General features: G+C 46.1%; 2 protein-coding genes across 20 annotated transcripts in view; both read right to left on the reverse strand.

Annotated features, from left to right (window-relative positions):
• Positions 1-255: 255 nt before the first annotated feature.
• Positions 256-15,359, reverse strand: Aar2 (AAR2 splicing factor). Of its 4 annotated transcripts, none has more exons than XM_041670992.1 (5): positions 15,285-15,359; positions 14,975-15,038; positions 13,451-14,251; positions 11,127-11,356; positions 256-1,704 (listed from the first exon to the last, which is right to left on the reverse strand). In XM_041670992.1, exons 3-5 carry the CDS (start codon positions 14,205-14,207, stop codon positions 1,537-1,539), a joined length of 1,155 nt encoding a protein of 384 aa, XP_041526926.1. In that variant the 5' UTR covers positions 14,208-14,251; positions 14,975-15,038; positions 15,285-15,359; the 3' UTR covers positions 256-1,536. The 4 variants fall into 4 exon arrangements, with proteins under 4 accessions (XP_041526926.1, XP_041526929.1, XP_041526928.1 ...); XM_041670995.1 differs by having other exon boundaries at positions 13,451-14,248; positions 15,285-15,314; XM_041670994.1 differs by lacking the exon at positions 14,975-15,038 and having other exon boundaries at positions 15,285-15,357.
• A 7,069-nt stretch (positions 15,360-22,428) lies between these two features.
• Epb41l1 (erythrocyte membrane protein band 4.1 like 1) overlaps positions 22,429-25,859 on the reverse strand; it is a 120,672-nt gene continuing 117,241 nt past the window's right edge. For all 16 annotated transcript variants that reach the window (XM_041670546.1, XM_041670545.1, XM_041670544.1 and 13 more), the window contains 3 exons: positions 25,127-25,207; positions 24,575-24,691; positions 22,429-22,747 (listed from right to left, as the gene is read on the reverse strand). In XM_041670546.1, coding sequence (XP_041526480.1) covers positions 22,739-22,747; positions 24,575-24,691; positions 25,127-25,207 — 207 coding nt within the window. In that variant the 3' untranslated portion in view covers positions 22,429-22,738. The remainder of the gene's footprint in view (positions 22,748-24,574; positions 24,692-25,126; positions 25,208-25,859) is intronic.

A 25,859-nucleotide genomic window follows, 5' to 3' on the forward strand; every position in this document is an offset into this window, starting at 1 on the left:
GCTCAGAAAGCCCCGGGCTCCTCCTGCCTCTGCAGCACTGGGATCACTGCTGTGCACTGCTGCCCCTGGCGTTTTACATGAAGGTCCTCACGCGTGTACAGCAAGCACTTATCCACCGAGAGAGACATTTACCCAGCCCTGGGCACAGGTTCATTCATGCTGAGCACGCACCAGAACTTCACTTCTTGGGATCTGTGCTCTGAACATGCTCCCCAGGTAGTTCTGATGAGTGGGATTTGAGGACAGGGAACAGCACTTTCCCACAAGGTAAAACTTGAGGTTAATGCAGAGCTCCAGGGTGTGTCTGTCTCACTGGAAACAGAGGCAAAGCTGTCTGCCTGCCTTCTCCAGAAACTGCGGGCTGCCGGGTCTCCTGGGCAAGCTCTGCAGGTACATGTGTTGTCTGTGGACAGTAGCTGGCTGCTTTGGAAACTGGGCAGATTGGTTATTAGAGACTCACACAGGGGGATTAGTCCCAAATCAAAGACTTTAATGTACATTCTGCTCTTGGAAAAATATCTCCAAGGAAACAAGAGGACTCTCATACAGACCTGCTGGGAGCTTGAGCCTCAGAAGAGGATGTCACTGGGACTCCAGGGCACAGCAAATGGCCTGAGGTCAGGATGGAGGGCCTGGGAGCTCTTTTTGAGGCAGAACTCTGCCCACACAGCACTAGGGGTGTGCCCTCAAGACTCTCTAACACCAGAAATGTGACAGCACTGAGGACAGCCCCACGACAGGCCCGGGAAAGTCAATACCTAGCTATCTCCATGGCTCTGAAGTAAGGTCCTACCGATAATAGGGTCTAAGGGGCAAACTTGGGACAGAACCTTTCTTTTTGCTGTTGAATTTCCACATTACCAGAAAAAGTCATGGTGGCCTTAGTGAAAAATGGGACTGTGGAAAGCTTCTACCTCCCACCTGAGAGTGAGAGGTCTCAGAATGGAGCCCCAAGACCAGGCGCCAATTCTGGGAGATCTAGGGCTTCTAGGCAGGAGGGGCCTTGGGAGAGGAAGCTGAAGTTGACCATTTGTTAGACTCAGTGCATCATCTTCCTGTTGCCCTTGCCCAGACTGGCTCCAGAGAGCTCAGCTGCCCGTCTGCTGGTAGATCTCCTTCCATTCCACATGGAGCAGGCAAAAATCCTGTACAAACCACATTCAACTTCAAACCTAAATTTAACTTAAAAATTCACTAACACCTCAGCCACTGGGATGGACCAGGTTTCTTCTTTCCCCTGTTAACCAGCTGAATAAGCAGCTAGTCTTTTAGACTTAAGGTCCATTTTCTCATTGCTAGAAGGAATTAGACTGTTGCTGGGGCAGGTCTCACCTGAACCTTCTTCAAGGGCCTTTTTATGAAATTAAGTGCCAGGGAACCACAGTGCTTCGCTTTGGCAGCAAAGGAATGTATTTACTGGTGAAGAGGAATCCTGGCTCCATCTCTGCAGGACCTGACTGAACCACTAGGCTGGAGGAGCAGAGACACCAGGTAGGAGCCATGTGGGAAGGGGTCTCCCTGGTTGAAGATCTGCAGCTAGCTAGTCTCGATGCCCTCAGGGAGCTCCACCACCACTGGGGCACAGTCCTCTGGCTCTGAAGCAAAGTCCCACCGGAACTTCTTAGTCAGGTGGGCTTGGAACTTTTCTGCCTTCTTCCTCAGAGTGGCATCTACAGCAATGCTGCAGGCAGAAGAAAAGAAAACCTGCAGAGAACAGAGGATAAGTTACTCCTGAGAACAGGGGGCCAAGAAAGCTGTGGAAATTTCCTCCTAGTGTTCAGCTCTCTGAGGTAGTAGATCAGCTGCTGCTGGCACAGTCCCAAGACACCTGCTATGCACCCCCCAAAAACAAAGAAGGAAGACACTGGAATGGGACTGGAATGGAAAATTACCATGCTGGGCACAGATGCCCTGTGAAAGTAAGGCCATCAGAGTTATCACTGCTGCCCCACCCGGGCAGGGAGGGAGGTGTTAAGATCTTCAAGGCACCTGGGCAATAGCACAGAAGAAAAGACAGTTATACCAGGTGGTGTAAATAAGTTTGGGGAGACACATAAGCCCTTGAATCCCATAAAATCCCAGGCCCTCAGCCAACAAGGCTGAATTGCTGCTCTCATCTTCTAAGTGGGCCACAGAATACCAGTTTGAGGCTTCTATTCCTCTTAAAAGCTGTCTTTAATGTTCATTTAAAAAAGCATTACCATTGTTGAAATTGTGGTAAAATAGATACAGCTACTGTCTAAACTCTTTTAAGTGATTAGCCAGTGGCACTAAGTGCATTCCCATGGTGCAACCATCACCAACTTCTTATATTCTCCAGCGGAAACTATCCATGAACACCAGTTCCCTAACATTCCCTTCCCCTGGCTTTTAGCAACACTCTTTCTGTTTTCCTCTTTCTACTTCCTGTCTCTAGGAATCTGACTAGGCTACGAACTTCACGGAAGAAGAGTATATAGTATCTGTTCTGTGGCTGTCTTTGAGGCTCACCCATGTTTTAGCATTCTGCACTTCTGGAATTCTAACAGAACTTATTATAAGTACAGGAGAATGAAGACAACCACAAGCTCAAAGAAAATTTAATTTTGGATCTTTTGCACAGTTCCTGGCACCAAATAATATGTGATGGTGCTGTAGAAAAGGCCAGAGATGAGCTGCACACCAGGCCCCAGAATGCTGCTGGCTTGTGACTCTTGCAAGGTCCAGGCTAAAACGAGCTCCTCTGAACTCTGTTCCTTTAGCATTAGGCTGGCTTCCCTCATGGCATTTCTATATTGTCTTACATCACAGCAGTCCATGCTTAAAGAGTAGGGAATGAATCCTAATTACTAGTGTATTCAACACAGCATACCATCCAGAGCCTGGCACGGAGTTAGGGCCCACAGGATGCTCACCAATCAGTAACTACAACACAGAACTTGGCAATAGCCGGAAGTGAGAGGCTGGAACAAGCTGCACTTAGAGTCATCATCCACCTTCCTCACCTACCTTCTCAACATTCCTGAGAGTAAAATCAACTAGAAGTGGGCACAAGTAAAGCCTGTGTGCGCTCTCTCTCTCTCTCTCTCTCTCTAAGTTTCTAATCTGAAAAGAGTTTTGTCCTTTTAACTTGTTATTTAAATCTTTACTACGAGCCTAGCAGGTTGGAGGGCAGGAAACTGCTAATCCCGCTGTACAGATGAAGATGCTGGGTCACTCATACACTGTGCTCACCATGCTCCGACAAGCATGGTCAATCTTCTAATTTCTCCACTAGAACCTCCATCTGTCTTGACAGGGTAAATAACATCCTTGAATCTGTCCTGTGGGGTGCTTCCCCAACTGTCCCCAGGTCTCTAGAACCTGGGCCACAGACCACAATGACTTTCATTTTAAAGACCAACTTTACTGAAGTACACTTTGCACACAATTAAATGTTCCCACTGCACTGTCTGACCCACTGGGGTGAACATCTGGAACCATGGATGATCACACATAGGTAGAGGGTTTTCTTTTGGGATTTAGTTCTCAGCCAGGAAGACTCTATGGATTTGCTGGGGCATCACCATATTTAGGCTTCAGAACGGGTTGGCCACCCTTAGAAACTCTCTGGTGTCACCCTTAGACTTTTAACCCTCATCTTCCCTTTCCTCACCCCTGGCCTGACCACCTTTTATTTATTTTTCTTAATTTTCTTTATTGCTTTACAAATTGAATAATTAATTTGGTTTTTCTTGAGACACAGTTTCTTGAGACTTAGTTTAGAAAGGCCTTGAATTTATTAGGTTACCCAGTCTCAATTCTGCCTCAGCCTTGCTCCCAAGTGCTAGGAATATAGGTAAGTGTTACCATACTCTGCTTGATAGTTCAAAAACAATTCAGAAAAGATGTTCTTAAAGTTTTGCGTCAGGACTAGGACAGTTCAGTGACACAGCGCTCGCCTAGCTTAGGTGAGACCTTGGGTTCAGTTTTCAGTGACCTCCTTCACGCCGGGGCCGGGGCTGCATTTATTCTAAAGATAAAAGAACCAGGATAAATTTTATGTTTTCTTTTTAAAAATTTAGTAATCATCTAGTTACTTTATTTCCTGAGGCAAAATCAAGTAAAGATTTCTAACACCATAGAAAAATTAATTACCTTAATTTTAGCTGATTAATCTTGGATTTTTAAAAAAAGACTTTTAAAACAGGATGATCACATTCTGCAAATGAATGTATTTATCTAAAATAAAAACCATGGGCCAGGTGAGGTGATGGCATATGAACTTAATCCCAGCATTAGGAAGGCAGAGGCAGATGGATCTGTAGTTCAAGGCCAGCCTGGTGTATAGAGTGAGTTCCAGACCAGTCTAGGCTACACAGTGAGACTCTGTCTCAAAACAACAACACCCCCAAAAACCCAAATAAAATAAAAATAAAGCAGAAAAAAATGTAGAGCTCAATAAAAATAAAAAAGTCACATGTTTTTCTTCAAATACAGAAAAAGTACCAACACTTAAATCATTAAGTCTATTATAAAATTAAAACAAACAACCCCGCCCCCCTCCAGTCATAAAGAGTAAAGCTTTTAAAGAGCAAAGGTCAGTGACTGCAACACATACAGTCCAGTCACACTGAGAAAGTCAACCACCACAGGGGACAGCTGAGCCTGTCTTATCCTAAAGTTTCAGGAGAGGCCAACAAAGGAACTTCCTTAAACAACACAAGCCTCAAGGGACTGACTCAACAAATCAAACTGGCAGAAGGCTTGGTTCTCACTGTAACTGAAGCGGCTGTAAGGGCAGGACCACACCACTGCAGTGATGAGCAAGAGTGAGAGCTAGGAATCCGTCTTCTTTAAACCCTGGCGGTCCTGGAACTCACTCTGTAAACCAGGTGGACTTTGAACTCACAGAGATCCCCTACCTTGGCCTCTAGAGAGCTGGGATTAAAGGCATTTACCAGCATTCCTGGCCTCCTGTCTTTAAATTTTTTTCTAAAAATTACATTTATTTAGTTTACATGTACACACACCATTCATGTAGAGATCAGAAGATAATTTGCAGAAGTCAGTTTTCTCCTTCTACTATGTGGGATCCTGAGATCAAACCTAAGACAATAGAATAGTCTCAGGGGCAAGCAACCTTTACCTGCTGAGCTATCTTGCCAGCCTGGACTCATACCTTTCAACGTCAGTTCAGAATATTTGGGCTGTTTCATCTGGAGTTATAATTAGATATAGGAGCTATATACATAGCTCTACAGTGGGCTTCAAATCTAAACCTCAACCGGATTATCCCTTGTTCTATGAGGCTGGACAAAACCACAAGGCCTACAACATCTACACAACAGAATTGTATACTCAACTTCTTGCATTGTTTTGAGAGCTATAAGCATACAAAAGCCACAGTCAATGGCAGGAGAAAGTAGAAAAATTTATCTATTAGAAATGTTTATGATATGAAGCTGGAAAGATGGCTCATTGGTTAAAACCACTGGCTGCTCTTCCAGAGAGGATCTGGGTTTAGTCCCCAGAATCTACATGGCAGCTCACAACAGTCCGCAACTCCAGAGAATCTGACATACTTTTCTGGCCTCCATGGGCACTAGGCATCCAAGTGTTGCAGAAATATACATGCAGGCAAAACATCCATATACATATATTTTTTAAGAAGTTTATGATAGCCAGGCGGTTGCGGCACACACCTTTAATCCCAGTACTTGGGAGGTAGAGACAGGTGGATCTCTGTAAGTTCGAGGTCAGCCTGGTCTACAGAGCGAGTTTTAGGACAGGCTTCAAAAAGCTACAGAGAAACCCTGTCTCAAAAAACAAAAAAGTTAATGATAAAAGATTATAGACATTATTAAGACTAGGGCTACAGCTCAGTTGGTAGAGTACACCCTTCACAAGTACAAAGTCCTAGGCTCCATCCCCAGGATGGTGGCACATGCTACTAAACCTAGCACTTAGGAGGGAGAAGCAGGAGGATCAGAAGTTAAAGATCATGTGCGTCTACATACGAAGTTTGAGGTGAGAATGAGATACATAAGGCGCCACCCATCTCAAAAATAAGACAAAAAGCCGGGCGATGGTGGCGCACGCCTTTAATCCCAGCACTTGGGAGGCAGAGGCAGGTGGATCTCTGTGAGTTCGAGACCAGCCTGGTCTACAAGAGCTAGTTCCAGGACAGGCTCCAAAACCACAGAGAAACCCTGTCTCGAAAAACCAAAAAAAAAAAAAAAAAAAAAAAAAAAAAGACAAAAAAAAACCCCCATATATATGTTAAAGATGACACCCAGAATAGTAATAAGGCACAATGCTTGCTTGGAATGCATCTACAGCTATAAAACACAACAAGATCTCCAAACACGACAGGTTATGTGATATATGCCTAAATACTATGCAATCGGCAGTTAGAATTCTTATTTTGTGCATAACTCTTTCCCACACACTATTAATTCCAGATTATCTTTTCACTAACTTTAAACAAATTATGGTAAGTTAAGTTACTTTAAATAAAGGGAAAAAAACTTTTTGTAAAACAAATCATTTTTATTCAAGCTAAATCCAAGGGATTTGTAAAAGCCAGTGGCATTTATTCAAGTGTCTCACTTGGGAAATTTGGAGGAAAAAAAATCAATGGCTGAAGTCATAAATGACTGATTTAATGCACGCTAATATGGCTGCCTTTAATGTCTTTCAAGTGCACACACATACACACCAGTTTCTCTCCATGTACAGCAGACATTTATGATTCTAAGCAGGGAAGGCAACTCCACTCAACTAGTGGCAGAGAGAGCAGGGAGCAAGCTGAGGAAGCTTTCTTTTTTTTTGTTTTTTGTTTTTTTATAAATATTTATTTATTATGTATACAATGTTCTGTCTGTGTGTATGCCTACAGGCCAGAAGAGGGCACCAGACCCCATTACAGATGGTTGTGAGCCACCATGTGGTTGCTGGGAATTGAACTCAGGACCTTTGGAAGAGCAGACAATGCTCTTAACTGCTGAGCCATCTCTCCAGCCCCCTTTTTTTTGGTTTTTTGAGACAGGGTTTCTCTGTGGTTTTGGAGCCTGTCCTGGAACTAGCTCTTGTAGACCGAACTCACAGAGATCCGCCTGCCTCTGCCTCCCGAGTGCTGGGATTAAAGGAGTGCGCCACCACCGTCCAGCTTGAGGAAGCTTTTAAGGTCTGATTCATCCAGTCACAAAAACCCCAAGTGAGTGCCTCTGCGTGAGGAATCGGACTCTCACTGCCAAGACATTGAAAAAAAGATTTTATAATATCCTGGTCCACTGTGCCTTTAGAAATATCAATGCCCCTCACATAAAGCTATTCTAGAACCCCTCAAGCCCCTCAAATATTAACCCCTGTCAGAATCCACCATTTCCTCTTAGATGTACTCTTAGATGCCCTTTGCTAGACTTTGTTTATACATATACTTACATTGCCAAAGGAATTATAAATGCTTTACATGTAAAAAAAAACAGGCCAAATGCTAGGTCAAATGCACAGGTCAAATGCTAGGTGTTGACAATAATCAATGAGGGAGGGAAATGCAGGTTTCTGGCTCCGTGAGGACCTGCTGTATTCACTTCAGAAGCATAAGCCTTGCAGGATGCTAGTGGCAAGTCCAGAGCAGGCTAAGACTAGTAGGAGGAGGCAGAGACAAGGGAGGGCCTCACAGAGAGGGAGTGTAGGAAGGACATGACAGACAGGAGAATCAGCTTCAGTCCAGAAGGCTTGAAATATGGATGCAAAGTTTCTGTTATATGAGGCTCCAGAGAACATTCTGAAAAACATGCTTACGGTTAATACTGCTCTGAACATTTTTAAATGTGCTGAGAGGAAATCAAACTCAAATGATGTGCTTTTTACAACTAAAACACAGGAAGTGAAGACAGTGTTCATGTGGGTAGTTCTAGTTGTTTGGGCTGCTAGAATCACTTGTGCCCAGGAGTTCAAAGTTAGCCTCAGAAACAAAGCAAGATCCCATTTCAAAGGGTGTGGGGGGTGGGGGTGGGGTGGGGGGGGGTGGGGAATGAAACAGCATGGCCTGTCTGGGAGCTTGCTGTGTACAGACCACCGACACTATCCTGACAGGAGAGAACAGGCTAAGAGCCAAGGAACACTGAGCCTTGGGGTCAAGGCTGGCACATTTAAATTTCCTAGGCAAAAGGGAGAGCCACAGAGAAACAGGATCAGAGCTGCATTTTGGAGCAACAGAGGCAGCAGGGTGGGAAGCAGATGGTTTAACAAAAAAAACCAGGAAGGTTAATAAACTCTGATGTAGTCTAGTGGAGACCAAAAAGCCCCAGCTAGGACAAAGAACAAGGGCAGGTATGGCTTCTGTAACACTACTATTTGTAATTCTTCAGTTCACTCCTGGGTTTATTTCCTGCTGACAGGGACTCTGATACTCTTGTTCAGTGACATTCTCACTTCTAGAACAAATCTCATATGCAGCAGAGGGGCTCAGTCAGTGAATCCTAATCAATGAACCCTTGAGGACAGGAGCCCCAGCTAAGTCTTATTTGTATTCTTCAACAACAGAAGTGGAATGATATGTGAAAAGGTGCTCAAAAACATTTAGTATGTACTATTTTAAAGGCATATGTCCTGAACATTTCCAAATAATGACACCAACTGGTATAGCTCAGGAAGCAGGCCTTGGGTTTTATCTCCAGTGCCACGTAAATTGGGTATGTTTGACACACACCTGTAATTCCAGGAGTTGGGAGGTGGATAACAGAGAATCTGAAATTCAAGGTCATACTTGGCTATAATGGGAGTTTGAAGCCAGTTGGAGCTAGAGAGCTTGTCTAAAAACAACCCCCAAAACAAACCAAATGATATCAAATGTCTTGTCCAGAGAAAATTTCAAACCATCAGCACTGCACAACCCACACGAGCATCCAGCAGTCCAGCTGGGTCCTTGGTATTTTGAGATCACTGTTACAACACAAGCCAGCAACACCACAGCTTTCCTGTTCTTGTGTGACAGCATCCACTCACACCGTAAGGGCAATATGTCATTCCCTAGACTGCATCGTTCCCCATGGCTGCCGCCACCAATGCAGGTCAGTTAGCAGCTGCCTGGCAGCTCAGTGACTTTGTGAGGAGGGTCCCCATAGAGGGGGATAGAGATTCTATAAAGAACAGAAAAGGGCACTTTAATTCTTCTCAAGTAGAACATGCCAGGCTCGGGCCATCATTTGACAGACACATCACCACAGTCTGCACAAGCCCTCCAAATGCCAGCATTTCCAAGCAACTGCCTGCTGCCTAATTACAGAGACTGCAATAGCATGGCAATTTTGGAAAAGCATTCTCTGCCTTTGAGAACAACATCCACAGGATTTTTTTTGGTGGGGTTGGGGTGGGGGAGATCTAAGCTGTATTTAGTACCTTGGGACAAGAGCACAAGTGCCAAACCAATTCCAAGCTTCCTATACAAATCCTGACTTCTACTTTCTAGTGTAAATCAATAATTTAACCTTTCTAATTTTTTTTCATTTGAAAAATGAAAATAATCTGGTCTGTCCAACAGGGTTCCAGGGAGCCGACATGTGATGGTTCATCTCAACTGCCAATCTGATAAGAGGGATCAAGAATCACCTAAGAGAAGGGTCTCTGGGCATACCTGTATACAGACTTGGTTGACTAGATTAACTACTGTATACAGATCCACCCACTTGTCCCTAGGCTGGATTCTAGAATATGTAAAGAGAAGCAAGTGGGTTCAACACAGGAGTTGACCACTCTCTGCATGTGATGTGACCGGCTGTCTCAAACTCCTGATGCTGTCACTACCCCTTTATGGAATGGGATTCCATAAAGTCACTTCTGTCAGGGTGTCATAGCAACAGAAAAAGTAACTTAGACATCATACAACATAGTAAATATGGTGTTTGCTACCCAACAGACATTAACAAATACTAGTTTCTTCTGTGGGAGGGAATGAGAGATAAGTGAGGAACATCTTGCACAGAACAGGCCTCATGGGGCATCACACAGAGAGAAGAAAGACACTGGTGGTACAGAAGCTATGGAAACGGACAACTCGCTGCTTTTCTGCTATACTTTAGAAAGTTACAAAATGTGAGTGATGGAGGCTGTCCCAAGTACAGAAAGGAAACTAATCTGTTTGCCAAGGGAGGAAATAGCACAGGATGAAGATTCTAAGTTGTTTGAAGCTCCTTCCTAATTACCACTCATAATGAAAATTTAATTGCCAAGTTAAAAGCAAATTTCACTTTTTCTGTCAGAGAATCTCTGCAGAAACTGGCACATTTTGTTTGAACAGGAAATCAAAGTTACTTTAATGCTTAAATGAGATCTAAGGAGCTGCAGATGTTTCTTTGGGAATAACGAGCTCCAAAACTGCCTCACTAGGCTGCAGCAGCTCAGAGCTTCAGCGAGCCCTGGAAGCTGTTCGAGCTGGTGCTCTCGCTTAGCTGCATTTATTTATCCCCCATGGTTCGTGCCTTGGAAGCACCATGTGTTTGGTGATGCCAAGAGGCAGGGCCTGGTGAGAGGCTCTTAGCTCACCATGACAATGTTCTTGGGAAGGATTAATGTGGCAACAGTGAGTTCTTCAAAGAAGTTGTCACCAGTAGGGCCACCAGGTTTTGAGCTCTGAGCCTACAAAATCATGAGCTAAATAAGCCTCTGCTGGGGCTGCAAGATGGCTCGTTGAATAAGAGCCCTTGCTGCATAGGCATGATGACCCGAGTTCAATCCTCAGAGCCCACACGACTCCCACAAGCTAAGCTCCGACCTCCACAGCATCCCACGGCACACAACTAAATTTAAGAAATAAAAAATAAATTAATAAATAAATCCCTTTATTTCAAAGTAGGACGTGTCAGTTATTTTCTTACAGTAATAAAAAAAGAACTGGTAATACAGCTAGGCAGTCCAAAGTGGTGGAAAGGATTCAAATTCTAAGTACCCAGGATGAGGCCAGAGAGAGCATCTGTGGCACAGAGGTGCTTACAACACAGTAGAAGATAGAGAACCAGGAAACACCTCAAGGTTAAGAAGTAAACTCAAGAAATATTAGAGTCATGGAAAAGCAGCAAGAAAGAAGAAGGTGACGCTCATGAGGTGCTCTCACATGGGTGCCTTCCTGTGACCCGCACGTGTGTCACCCACAGTTTGCTCACCTGTAAGGTACTGGTGAGGAAGTTGTCCTGGGAGACAATGTCCACAAAGAAGTCGGCAGGGATCTCACCAAGCTGGTGGTACAGGATGGAGATGAGGCTGACGTACAGGGTGTGGTGCTTCACCATGGCGGCTTCTGACCGACACAGGAGGTTCAGGAGCCGCTTCCAGTGCTCGAACGCCTCATATACGTTGCCCAGCAGAAAGCACACAAAGGCAAACTGCAGCTCACCTAGGAGGTACAGAGAGAACAGTGAGATCCCCACAGCAAGGCAACCAGCTGGCACTTCCCTACATGACTTACAACGCCATCATTCACACTAGACCTTAGCAACACGGGGCCTTGTACCCTTGTCACTCCAACAGAACTGACGGTGGGATTCTGCACCCAACAAGCACTCAGAAAATACTTGTTCAACTGCTAAAAATCCAAACCATGGGACACCAAACTGTGGTTAGGTCTTTACACAAAAACAGGTCCTAAGAAAAGCGGTAGTACTACTACATGCCTCACATTTCAGGAGGTGGACCCTACACCTACCATCAGGATTATTAGTAGATTTCATTAAAAGCAAACCTGCCCAGAGCTAGAGAGGTGGCTCAGGAGTTAAGAGTATTTGCTGCTCTTCCAGAAGACCCAAGTTCAGTTCCTAGTACCCGCTACAGCCATCTTACATCTACCTGATTCCAGCTACAGGGGATTTGAAATCCTTGTCTGGTCTCTGTGTACTCATACATATACCCACCACACACACAAACACACCACCACAGACACACACAGACACACAAACACACACAGGCATAAGTAAAAATAATATAATAAATTCTAAAACTTACAAAAAAGTAAGTAAAGCTGCCCAGTTGGTCAACTCAGAGATTTTGGTTAAGCAGAGAAATGAACTCCAGAATATGTGAAAACAAGATTAGTGCAAAGTATTTTACAACCAATTTTTAACATTTCCATGTCACTGAAAAGGTCCCCTTAGTGGCTGGTATTCCAAGCTTCCCAGGTGGCATGACCCACTCTCGGGCTGGTGAAAAGCTGCATTACACACCACCCTCAATTCTCAGCCCAGCTCCTCTAGGTCATCAGGGAAGGCAGTATTTCCCTCATTTTAAGATGAGGTCAAGGGCATGCCCAAGACTGTATAACTGTTTTGAATGATGGAAAGCTGTAATAGATTTGATGCTGGGTAGAAACACTTCTAGAATCTCCTACGGCAGGAAATTCCTAAATTCTTATTCCAGGGCTAGCTTACCTGTCAGCTTATTTTGTTTATTCAATCACGGGGCTCTGATTTCATCTCTGAGCAGCCTAGTGGCTAAGAGCATGGGCTTCGGAGCCAAACTGCCTAGATTCAAATCCCAGCTCTACTACTTAGAAGAAGTGTGACCTAAGGCAAGTTTGTAATCTATTTATGCCTAATTTCCTTACTTGATAGTTATAATGAAGAGTAAATTACTTACTACAGTGTCTAGTAAACACTTAGAATACGGGACACAAAGCAACACTCAAAATGCCAGTTCCTATTTGGATCTCCAATTGATACCTGTCTCCAACAAAGACCTGACAATCCAGAAGCCATGGAAATACTCAACACATCACAAAACACTACTCTACAATCTTGTCTCTATAAAGACCACACGTACTCTTAGAATATAACTGAAGTTTCAAAGACTGAAATATAAGACAAGTGAAATGTATAGAAATACACAGTGAAGAGAGAAAAGAAAAAAATGTACTGAACTGTGAAAATGCTTATTTCTAGATTTAAGACTTGGAGTAAATTTTATTTTTATTTCTGCTCTGTGATAAATATATTAAATCAAGAGAGAGCAAGCAGCAATCAAACTGTAACAATTAAAATAAAAATAAAAGCCCTGGTCTAAGTCAGGGAAGGAACCAACATTTTAAGAGCTCAAGCAAAGTGAGGCGTCAGATAGGGGCTTATAGGAAAATAGACAGAATTGGCCTAGCAATCAGGAGCCTTGGGCAATGTGTTGTCAATGTGACCACTATCCACCAATTTTTTTTCTCTCTACAGAGCGAAGCTATGCCACTGATTAACAAACATAGGATTATGCGCACAGGTTCAATTAAGATGCTCAAATAATTAGATGAATACCAGACAGCCAAACTTCTGGAGCCCGTTAGATCTCTTTAAAATCTTTAGGCTAAGGGTGGAGATATATATGTATGATGATGATTAGGGAGTCTACCTCCTAGCTTCCTTTAAGAACTCTGAACTAGATAATCCAATATGAGCCCTCTATTCTAAAACACCCCCATTAGCATCCTCCCCCCAAAAGCCTAATTCCTTCTTACCAAGTATATCCTGGGGGTTGCAAGGAAACTGCTTGCTGAGCACAGTCTCGAGGGCATAGCTCAAGTCCATGCTGTGCCTGGTGATCTCTGCTGGTGTGGCACCTGCCGGGAACATCTGAGTGGGCAGCTCCGAGAAGCGGATCTCTGTCCCAGCCCTGGGTTTCATCTCAGGTAGCCGGGCTAAGCCCTCCTGGTAGCTTCTGCACTCAGTACCGCAGCGGGGCAGATTCTGCTCCACCCTGTCCTTGGTGTGCTTCATAGAGAGCACAGGCAGCACGTCCGAGAAGGCACAGATCTGCCGGCTCTCAGGCTGCAGCTTCTCCACGGTGGCCTCACTGATGAAGTTGGTGAGTGAGATCCATTTCTTGAGTGTCGCATACGGGTAGGGGCCCAGAAACTGGTCTAACTCGGGGAGATTGGCTCTCATAGCTTCTACTTCAGCCTCTGGAGCTGGAGACAAGTCTACTTCTTCCTGGACTGTATTCCAGCGAAGGACTGTCAGCCCCCGCTGCTTGAGGCTAAGAAAGAAGCCCATCCGAGGGCCCACCTCCCTGGGATTGGCCTTGTCCACAGAGCTGTAGTGAAGAAAGTGGATGCCAGGAGGGATCATCTTCACACCCCGGAACTTGGGGCCCACCTCCCAGGAGTTGTAGTCAATGCCAAACTCTGTCCCCTTGGGCATGTTCAGAATGATCACAGTGGCTCCTTCAAAGAAGAGTTGCTTGGCTAACTCAGGATCCATCTGCATGGAAGCCATGAGGCCAGTGGTGGGTGGCCAAAAGCAGGACTCTTTCTTGTCTTCTAGAAGAGCAGAGAGAAAAAAAAAAAAAAAAGAAAACAGAATGAGTTGACCAGAACATGGAAAGGCTACTTCATTTCTCGCACATTATGTCACATACTAAACTTGATCCTGACAGAAGAAACTCCCTTCATCCTCATGGGAATCCTGCATCTGTCTAAGGAAATCAGGATCAAAGAGATTTGGGGGCTCTGACTTAACAAGCAAAGGGGTCTTCACTCCACCACTACAGAGGCACCAACCGTTTAGAGAGGTGATGTACCCAAGGTCACACAGGACCAAAGTCAAAGCCTGGCTGCTGGCACCGCAGGCCTGCGTTCACTGCACACACAAGAACCTGCATCTAAGGCTTTCTCAGAACAGAGGGTAAGGATGGAGAAACAAAAACAAAAACACACATGACCTATTTTAAACTAGAACTATACTAAAAATCATTTTAAACTACATTCTACCTAAAACCTGCTACCAGAGAGTACCATAAGCTCTGTCAAAAATGACCAAATCAAATCTACTACCTAATTTCCCGTGAGCACGTAAAATTAATAAAAAGTTTTGAGGAGTGGAGAGCTTTTCAAACTCATCAAAAACCTAGTTGAAAGTGAGGGAAAGGGTGTAGTCCCCTTGTTTAAAACTAACCTAGCTAAATAGAGTGAACCGGAACACACCTGTATTCCCAAAATACAACACACATTTAAATAAAGTTCGGCGGCCGGTGGGTGACTTACCGGAAACAACGCAGAGGTGGGCGGAACCAGATAGAGTGAGGATAAAGTCTCTGGTCTCCAAGCTCTACAGTTAAAAGGGGAGAAAAAGTTGCGTCGTGGGCCCCAGGAAGCCTGACCACGATGTCCCCGGTGAGGTTTTCAGAGAGAGAGAGGCCTCCTGAGACACCAGCCCACAAACCCACAAACTCGGCTGGCTCGGAGACAGGGGCCTAATTAAATGCACTCCGCGATTCTGAGCGGAGAAGCGAGGTGACCTGGCCACACACAACGAAACCCGAGGATGAAAGAAGTACCAAGAGCCAACACTCACCGCAAAGCCTCACGCTCGGCCTCCACAGAAACGGGACGGAAGTTCAGCGGCTTTGGTACGGGAGAGGTGTTACGAAAAAAGTGGTCCGGCAGAGCCCCAGGATGCAGAAGAATTGGCCCGTGCTTGCAGGTTCCTCCCGATAAAGCCCTGGGTTTTCTTCTTAGTGTTTCATTTTACCACCTGAATTGTGGATAACAATTTTAATTAAACTATGCATTTCCCCTTCCAGAAACATACTCACCAGTCACAGTCCTTTGGTCTCAAGCAGACACGGGCACCAAATCATGGTCCGGGTGGTAGCACCCAGTAGCCACAGTTAGACAGGATCAGTCATGGCCGGCCCTCTTTAGCCACATCAGTATGCCAGTCACAGCATCAAAGATGCCCTGTTACCACACGGTTCCAGATTCTAGACACACTCGTTCCTAGGTACAGTTTCAGAAACCAAGGCTGTTGCCTGAAGGGAGAACCAGTTGCTTCAACAGCCAGCACAGCAATCTGCCTGGCAAGGATCACCCTGTGTCTTGTAGGTCTAAGACCTACACAAGCAAGCTATAAATGTGCACTGAGTAAGGAAACCTGCCTGTCTTTTTCTTCACCATTTCTTTAGAACCTAGTCCATAGTTAGTTGTCTTAGATACATTGTGTATTGATTACCGACTACTAATAATGTGGTACAGTAAATGACCATTTGTGGGTCTGACCTTGTGCTAGGTCCCAGAGTCATTAGGAGATATATGTCATGTATTGCAAAGAATTGCCTTATGTGATGGAGACTAGCTAAACAGCACCAAAATTCACAGGGTACACCACTTGGACACTGTTTCTAACCTTTCCATAACCATAGCCAGTGTGCCACCCTCCCTAATCTTGTACTGCTGACTTTAGCTGCCTGATTTTCTACCCTGTTGTGATCTTGTCAACTAAAAGGAACCACAAAAGCATGCCCAAATTCCTGGAAAGCCCCTGCCATTCCCAGAAAGATTAGGAGTCCCCCAACCCCTTTACTGGCCTCATTTCTTTTGCACTATGCCTGCATCTCTTCTGCCTCAGATAGGTCAAGAGGTTGATCTATTTCCTATTTCTGTTCCTAACCAAGAATGAGTCTCCCTTGCTGCTCAATGTGTTTTCTTGCTGGCGCTACAATTCTAAGAGGGAAGAATGACACAGGATGGGGATGAAAATTTGGTAATTAGCATTTTCAATCAATAAAAGAAAGCTGAGGTTCAAAGAGGAGCCTAGACCCAGAGAGTGCAGGACCAGGGTGTAAAACATGATTTAGCTGGAGTCCTGGTCCCTGTGCTGCTGTTCCTTGTCTATCATACTTCCCCAGTGACAGCTGAATCCATCAATATGTCCCTCTCACAATTTCACAATTCATCTCTTAGGAGATTGAATCATCTCAGACCAGGCTAGATGGGGCAATCATGGTTAATTACATTGAGCTGCCACAAGGTTGCCCAGAGGCAATGTTCACCGTCAGGCACATCAATCTCAACCCGCCCTGTCAGTCCCATTTTCCTTGGGAAGCAGCTCAGCTTCGTCCTCTTCCCTCCCCTTCCCTCCACTCCCCTCCCCTCTCCACTGACATCTTCAGAGCTGAGCTCTGTAGTGTTGTCTCTGGGTTTCCTGTTCAGATGGCTTCAGCATCTTTTCAGAGACTCGGGGCATTTAACATCAAAAGTTGTGTGATATGAAGATGGTGGCCTGGGAATCCAACTTTGTGAACTATGTTCATCCAAATCACAATTTCTCAACTTTGGCACCATGGGCATTTGGGGCCAGGTAATTCTTAGTTGAAGATAGCTGTCGTGTACTTTGGGAGAAGTTAGGCAGCAAACCCAGACTCCAATTCATAGAACACTAGACAACTGTGACCAAAACAATGTGTCTGGAAATTGCTTCATTACCCTCTTCAACCCAAGCTGAGAAAAACAAGGATTTAAACTATCCCTGTTTTTCCCAGGTCCAGGAGGCTCGGAGTCCTAATGGTTGTAAACTAAGTCCTATTCCAGGATTCTAAAAGTAACCTACAAGGAAAGGTCTGGAAAACATTCACAGAGCTCCTTGTGGTCATTGCCTCTTACAGCAAACAGGACTCTGGAGAAGAGGGGGTTCTTGTCACTGTGTGACCCTTGTGTCATTTAGTGAACTGGCTTTACAGAGAAAAGCAGTAATCGTCTCTGGAATGACAGGATGTTCAGAATGTAGGCTTTAAGAAGTATTTAGGGCCGGGCGGTGGTGGCGCACGCCTTTAATCCCAGCACTTGGGAGGCAGAGGCAGGCGGATCTCTGTGAGTTCGAGGCCAGCCTGGTCTACAAGAGCTAGTTCCAGGACAGGAACCAAAAGCTACGGAGAAACCCTGTCTCGAAAAATAAAAAAAAAAAAAAATAAAAAAAAAAGAAGAAGAAGAAGAAGAAGAAGAAGAAGTATTTAGGATGGTATGTACAGATATCTTCAACTCAAAAAAGACTTGTTTTGGCTGGGCAGTGTTGGGGCACACCTTTAATCCCAGCACTCAGGAGGCAGAGGCAGGCAGATCTCTGAGATTGAGGTCAGCCTGGTCTACAGAGTGAGTTCCAGGACGGCCAGCACTACACAAAGAAACCCTGTCTTGGAAAACAAAACAAAACAAAACAAAACAGACTTGTTTTGTGAGGTTTGAAGAGATATAGAATGGTAACTGGGTGCTTTTCTTGACAGGATAAAACAGAAAATGTAGAGTGTGTACCCTAAGTGACCCAAGGGAATTTAGCTTTTACATAATTATGCTTCTAATTTTAATCTTTATTCATTGCTTTCTTTCAGTGGAAGGCTGTGTGCATCCCAGGCTAGTGCTACGCCACTCCCACCCACCCCCAGCATACTCCCTATACGCCCCAGCCCTTCCCATGTATTTCTGTGGCCATGCTTTTCTTTGGCAAGTGGCACTAGTTATTTACCTTTGGAATTTTTTTAAATTATTAATTTTTGCAGTACCGTCGGGTTGAACCGAAAGCCTAGTGCATGCTAGGCAAGCTACATCCCTAGCTCCATTTTTGTTTTTATTTTTTAACATTTTATGGTGTGTGTGTGTGTGTGTGTGTGTGTGTGTGTGTGTGTGTGTGTGTATGGCCATCTGTCTGTCCAGGGAAGCACGTGTGCCATGATGTGCATGTAAAGATCAGAGGACTCGCAGGACTCAGACCTCTCCTTCCACCATGAGGGGCTGGGGATTCAAACTCAGGTCGTCAGGCTTGATGGCAAGCGCTTTAGCTAAGTCTTTCCCTGCTGAGCCATCTCACCAGTCCCCTAATTTCCTTCCTTAAATGTTTCCCAAGTGAGTTAAAAGAAAGTTAAGTCAATAATGGGTGGCATGACGACGTGAAGCACGTGGCAGGATTGTGGGCACGTTGTTTACCAGGCTCCCATAGAGGGGGCTGATTTTCTATCAGATGGATTATGCTACGCCTCCCCACTCCAGGTCCTGGGACCCACATACTTACACCACCCTCTGCATAGAAAGTTCTTATTCAAGGTTTTCGCCTGACTGGGTCTTTCTCTTTATAAAGCTCAAAAATGACTTCCTTAGGAAGGTCCTTAACTGGCTAACCAGTTTCCTCCTTTGTGGTGTTGGGGATCACACACAGAGCCTCACACATGCTAAATGACACACAGAGCTACACTCTCAACATTGGCCTTGTTAAAGTGACCTCCACTTCTTCCTCCACGTTTCCTTCTTAGAGCTGATCTCCTCTAACCTATCTTTCCTGTCTCACTGTTTCCTCCACTGGACAGAAAACGCTTGACCAGTAAGGACTTTGCCCTGTGTGCCATTGAGCCCACAGAGCCTAAGCCAAGGCCTGGGCCACAGTAAGAACTCCAGACTTTGTTGATTAAAATTGTTCTACATGAGAGCCTGGCTGGATGCATGACTTTAGTCTCAGCATTAGGACGGTGGAGGTAGGAGAATCTCTGAGTTCCAGGCGAGGGCTACATGGTGAGATGCTGTCTCAGAAACAAAACAAAACAAAAAACGTCTTCTACATTGGGATGTGTCCACTCCTGTTCTATATCAACTTGTACCAGCACCCGAGGTCAGAGAGGAGAGAGAAAGGAGGGAGATAAGGGAGGATGAGGGAGTCCATGGTTCGCCATCAAACACATTTATTTCACTTTTATTGAGTATACAAGAACAGAGAGCACACGCATACAGCACGGAGCACTGAGGTGGGGAGCGTGGGGACAGAGAGGAGAGGGGACTGAGTAAAAAGGAACACGACAGCATTGCAGTTGGTTGGTTAAGGTGCTTTTTGAAAAAAAAATATATATATATATTTAGAGTGATGTTGCTCATGCAATCTCAGGCCAGTCTTGGTATGTGCTTGCAGGATTCAAAAACTGAAACAGGTCCTGGCACTTCCTGTACCTTCACATGGAAAAGATCCACAGAAAGCAAAAGTTGGGAAAATAAAGGCGTGTGAGACACAGAGTGGGAAAAAGGCTCAGGGCACAACTGGTTTACCTTGCTCGTTTAGTTAGGAGCAACTAGTTCACCCTGCTCCTTTAGTTAGGTGGGATGAAGTAGCCCGGTGTCACATGGTGAGTTAGGAGCTGCATCTAGACGGTTACCCAGAACTCTGACTGCTCTCTGAGAATTTCCCCCATTCTGTTACCTGGCCTACTGGACAGAGATGAGACACACACACACACACACCAAAAAAAGGCAAAAAGAAAAAAATAGGTTGAAGACAGACAAGACAACGTCCTTATTCTCTATGGAGTGGAGGACAGGAGGAAACAGTTCCCTAGATTTGAGTTTTGCAGGTCCCCTCCTCCCTGGGCAGGGTGCTGACTGCCTCTCTGGGGGGAGAAGGTCAGAACACCCATGGAGCAAGTATCTCCCTAAATTCTAACACCCCACAAGCTAAGCAGGTCATTTTCTCCTCGCCCTGTGGCCCACGTTCAGGGCAGGTGCAACCCTCTGAACAAAGGTCCTCCCTCTGAGGTATGTACGTCCAGTGTGTGCAGGCCATGGAGTTCCTGCAGAGGCAGGGGAGGCCTGAGCCCAGTTCCAAGGGGATAGACCCATTCCTGCTCATGGCTCAGAAGCAGCAGGAGCTTACAGGTTCTAAAGGGCAGGCAGGAGGTTCTGTGGCTTCTCCACCAAGAATGGACAAAGAGCCCGGAGCAGAGAGAATGCTCTGTCACACTGGAGTGGAGTGGGCCTACCAGCCCGCACCAGGGCATATGGCTGACTCTGCTGTCTAAGAGCCTGGCTCTACTTCTCAGCGGCCACAGAGAAGAGCTGTTCTAGCTGCTTGCCCTGTGTCAGGCCAGCACCTATAGGTAGGGGAAGTGTCCATCCTAGGAGTAACTAATAAGCAGGCCAAGAGGGAGCATCTAGCCCGAGCCCTCTGAGAGATGGAGGGAGTAGAAACGTGTTTTGAAACAAGCCAACTATGGTTAGGGACAGGCTTGTCCGGTGGCGGTCCCAGGTTCCCCTTCTCCCACATGCTTCTCCTTCCACCTTAAAAACAGAGTCTGGCACAAACAGGCAACTCATAAACATTTGTTGAATAAATGTATGAACTGCCTTAGCAGGACTAGGAGTGAAATGGGATTGCTGTTGGACATTTCCTTCAGAAAGGGACACTGCTCGTGGCAAGCAAGCCAGGAGCCTGCATATGCCAAGTTGGTGGCTGGGTTTTCCCCAAGGGCTCCTGTCATCTCAAGGCCATTTTACAAGCGAGTCTAAGGCAGATGGAGCCAGTAGGCAACACTTCCTCATACCTGCTATATCGTTCTAGGATAGGTGAGACCTTTGGCAATGCAGTATGGCCTATCATGCAGAAGGCCTATCATGGCCTTTCCTGTGTTCATGGCCTCTTTATCATGGCTACCTTAGCTGAGGAAAAAGCATGATTCACAAGATGGAAGAGGCAGAGGGGGAAGACTGGTTGGGCATTTCAGAAAACCAGGTTAGAGAGGCTGCTCTCTACCTCAGCCAGGGCACCACCTCCCTTAAGAGAAGAACCGACGGTGACGAGGAGGTGAAGAGCAGGGCAAGACGTGGCGGAATACAAACCAAAACAAAGACCCTGGTCACAGTAAAACAGAAAGAGGACTGAAAGCCACGGCAAGCCCCCCGGAGCTAGGAGGACTAACCTATGACCTCAGCAGCAGAGGCCTGCGCACAGCCCAGGCCCAGACAGCTACTGCTGGGGGAGAAGGCATCTTGGCCTGGCATGTTTGGGACTACATCTGTGTTGTTTCCTTCTGGCCGAACCTTCACCTCTCATGGAGGGCCCCCCAGTCTCCCCACCAATCACCCAGTTACAAACACCACACACAGTTTCACTACACTGAATCTGTCAGCCCTACTGGGAGCCGGCCACACCCAGAGTCCAGTGTCCTCGGCTGGGCCAATTTGGCAAGATCTAGGAACCTTGGGATACATCACAGTCAGGTAATTATAACTTGAAAATGTCAGCTGCATACTTACCAGCACAGTTTATTTTAATATTTGTTTCCTGTTACATGTAATATACATAACTTAAAATCACAGTCATACAATCTCCTATGAGCTGCACCTCCATCATGAGAAACCGGAAACATACAATGTCTACTTCCCTTCCCATGGTTTCCTTTTGCTCTCGTTGTCTCTTTTTCTTCCAATGAGAGTCATCCGCAGTGGCCCTCAGCCGGACCAGGACACAGAAGAGGAGGGTCGGGGGGAGAGGCAGGAGGAAGCTGAGACAGAAAATGGAGACAAGATGAGCAGAGGTCAAGGGTGAAGTGGAGAGGACAGAAGGACAAAGAGCGGATGTTGCAGCCCAGTGTCAAGACCCGGAAAATAACAACCGAGTGTTCCTCCCCCTCCTCCTCCAAGTGGGAGACTTCCATTCTTTTTCTCTTGGAAAACAGTGGACTGTGCGTGTCTTGCGGCTGTGACTTCTCTTGCTTGGCTACGTGATCTTAATTTTCTTCCTTCGCATTAGAGGGAGCAACAGAGGCTGGGGAGAACAAACGGGGTGCTCGCCCATCCTGGAGTGTGTGCAGCCGAGGTTCAAGGGGACATCTACAATCATCATGGTCTGCTTTTGTAGTTTGGCAGGAGAAAGGGGCCAGGGAACAAGAGATTATGATTGTTACATATTTTCCTGAAAAAAAAAAATTCCCACCAATTCAATTTGTCTGCAAAGAAGATGAAGGTTGCTGCAGGTGTCGGTTGTTGCCATCAGCTGACAGCTCCGCCAGCCCCAGAGCAGCGCAAGGACGCGGTGTTTCCTATATATATATATCTATATCTATATATATCTATATATATATGCTTTCCCTTCCCAGTCTCTCATCAGTGACAGTACGTCGCAGCTGGGATGTTGGTGTTGTCGGAGAATCCAGAATGAAGGCCCCTTCTTAATGGTTCTCTGGCTTGGGTTGGACCAGACATGCCAGCATCTCTTCACGGAGGTCAGGATTCCTGGGTGCCAGAAGCAGGGGAGCAGGGTGATGGGTACAAAGGAAGGAAGATAAAGGAAATTAGTTACTTTAGCCACTTGCCTTCAAACACACAGCATCAGTTTTCCTAGCTACCGTTTGCCCTGCATTGTAGCCCAGAAGGAGTGACTTATCTAAGGCTATGCACTTACTGGTGGCAGCTAAGGAATGGCACATAGGCACTAACTCCAGAATCCCTGTGTATCTGCGTGTTTGATCCTGAGGAGGCAATATCTTTTGCTTTGGTCTGAAAATGTTTTAAATTGTCCTTTAATGATGTGGAGACACCTGGTCACCGCCATTTTACTGTGCTCCCTTGCTCTTCTCAGTTCTGGGCTGTTTTTCCCTGGCTGCAGGTCTTCTACTCCCCATGAGCCTGCTGTGGCCTGCAGATTAAATGGCAGACAGCCTAAAGAAAAAACCAGAGTCTGGATTCCAACTAAGGGTTACCTACAGAACTCAGAATTTAAGAGCATGGACTTTGCAGTAACGATTCCCGAGTTCAAACTCCACCCCTGGCCTGTCTGCTTTGTAACTGTGGGAGAGTGTCTCAACCTCTCTTAGCTTCCATCAGTTTCTCTAGAAAATGGGACCTGCCTTCCACAGGTAGAGAGGCACCACAGAGGGTGCCTAGATACAGGAGCGATTAGTAGAGGCCTTGTTGCTATACCCGAGTCATCATAGCTCTTGCCCCATTTCCCCAACAGTAAAGGCTACCATTTCCCTACCTTCACCATTGGTGACTACTCAAAACCACTTTACACGGAACAGCATCCCTGACTCACATAGGATTCGGTATAATCAAAGTGTCATAAAAGAGTCCTTCTTTGGTCAGCTGACTGAGAGGAAAACTCATGCCCAGAAGGTTGATGGTTTAGCAGGTTGGTGGCAGGGTGACGGTGAGAACCCGAGGTTCCTATTTTGAAACAGGTCAACCCCCTACCCTGCACAGGTAACCCTGGGAAGGTGAGGAAGCTATAGGCAGCCAGGTGAATGCTGTTCTTTTGCTGGCAGTGTTTAGGAGACAGATCCTCTCTGAGGGGATGCCAGGCTGCCCTTGACAGCAATATCTTCCTTCCTGACATTCCTAAGAGCTGGGTTCCAGGCAGGGACAATCACACCGTTTCAAGTCCTCCCATCATCAGCTCTATGACCGTAAGAAGCTATTTAACCCTGGCCAGGGGGACCTAAATAATACTGTGCATAATAATTCATTCTTCTTGGCTTAGGACAGCCATTGATAGCTTACCACCATAACGACAGTAGTGACTGTTATGGAATATTTACTGTGTGCCAGGCACTATGGTAATTACCATACATACATGGTCTCTATGAGTCAGAGATATGGGAAGTCAGCGTGGTGAGGAACATAGATGGCTCTGGAGTCTAACACATTAGGTTTAGATTCTAATCAATTCATCATGTTCCCAGCACCGTAGCTATGGGCAAGCCAGTTAAGGTCTCTGAGCATCTGTTTCCTTACTTTTAAAATGAATGAGCAGACAGTACAAGGCTTGGTGCCTGGCACAGTGTAAGCACCCTATGAATAAGAGCAACAGATACTACTAGAATTGCTGGTACCCGTCAGCTGATAAAACACAGGATATAGCAAAACATAGCTCCAAAAAAGGGTAGAAAGAGGCTGTCCTGGAACTCACTCTGTAGACCAGGCTGGCCTTGAACTCAGAGATCCACCGCCTCTGCCTCCTAAGTACCGGGATTAAAGGTGTGCATCACCACCGTCTGGCTTCCCAAGAATCTTTTTACTGCTTCCTCCTCCCTCCCACACTGCTGAGCTCCAGACCTGTACCTGTGGCTTCTTGTCCCTCTCCTCCGGGGATGGGTCTGTTTCTCTGTAGACAACAGCTTTGGTTACCAGCATGTCTGGATGCTGTAGTTTGGCTTCCTTGATGGCCAAAGCCAGGGCCTGGTGGGCAGAAAAGCATAGTGAGGTACCACAGAATAGTGCCTATGGGAGAAACTGAACACAAGCCCCTACTGCACAGCTGGGGAAACTGAGGCCCAGGAGGGGCCAAGTTAAACAGTCAGAGAACAAGAACTAGAGTTGGAATCTTCCAGTCTCCATTCAATGCCCCTTTCTTGGGGGTCAGCAAGGGGTGGACACCTTCTCTGCTCGGAAGGGTACCCCCCCATAGGTTACCATTATAGGAGGGGCCAAGTTAAACAGTCAGAGTACAAGAACTAGAGTTGGAATCTTCCGGTCTCCATTCAATGTCCCTTCTTGGGGGTCAGCAAGGGGTGGACACCTTCTCTGCTCGGAAGGGTACCCCCCATAGGTCACCATTATAGGAGGGATTGGATACTGGGCTGTGCCCTGGAAATACTTCTCCCAGCCCTGTACCTGGTCTTGATCGACATCTTCGTCTCCAGTAATGATGATTCGTTTCTCGATCCTTGTCTCAGAAAACCCTCCTTTCACAGTCTGTGGAGAGAGAAGGAGAGGACAGGGGAGAGAAAGGCGAGGTCCTTCTTAGACCAGCTGTGACAGACCTACACACGTCGGCCTCAGTCGACCAGTCTTTCCTGCCCTCCTCAATATTCTCTTCTAGTTTGAGGACTTCAGTTTGTCATCACTCCCAGCTCTCAAACTGTTCCATTTATGACTCCCACACCCAGTTCAGACGCTGCTCCTTGGTTGGCAGGGTCCCAAGGCTTCCTGTCCCGGCCTTCCCTAAGCACTGAGTCTATATCTCTTATGGTTTTGGGCCTCTGCATGGTGCTGACCTATGTGCACATGGCCTTGCTCACCTCTCCAGACTCCAAGACCTGGAGAGGGGGGCTTGTACTTTGATGACCTCAGTGTCCCTTCACCCCGCACCTTTCCCCACCTGACCTGGCAGTGCTGAATGTAGATCTGTTGAATGAGCACATGAATGGAATGTGAATGGTGACAAGGTTCTACCTTCAATGACCTGGAGACAAGATTCTACCTGAAAAGACTTGGAACAAGCCTATGAAGATACTTTATTGCCTCTCCGGTTTTCTCAAGGAGTGGGGCTTAGAAGTAGAGGATGGGGCGGGGCCCTAACTGTTTGGCATGTCCAAGGAGGATGTGACCAAGGAAAAGCCTAGCT

The sequence above is a fragment of the Microtus oregoni genome, unplaced genomic scaffold (assembly GCF_018167655.1).
Source record: "Microtus oregoni isolate MIOR12 unplaced genomic scaffold, Mior012 000020F_ref0000438, whole genome shotgun sequence".
Classification (NCBI taxonomy): domain Eukaryota; kingdom Metazoa; phylum Chordata; class Mammalia; order Rodentia; family Cricetidae; genus Microtus; species Microtus oregoni.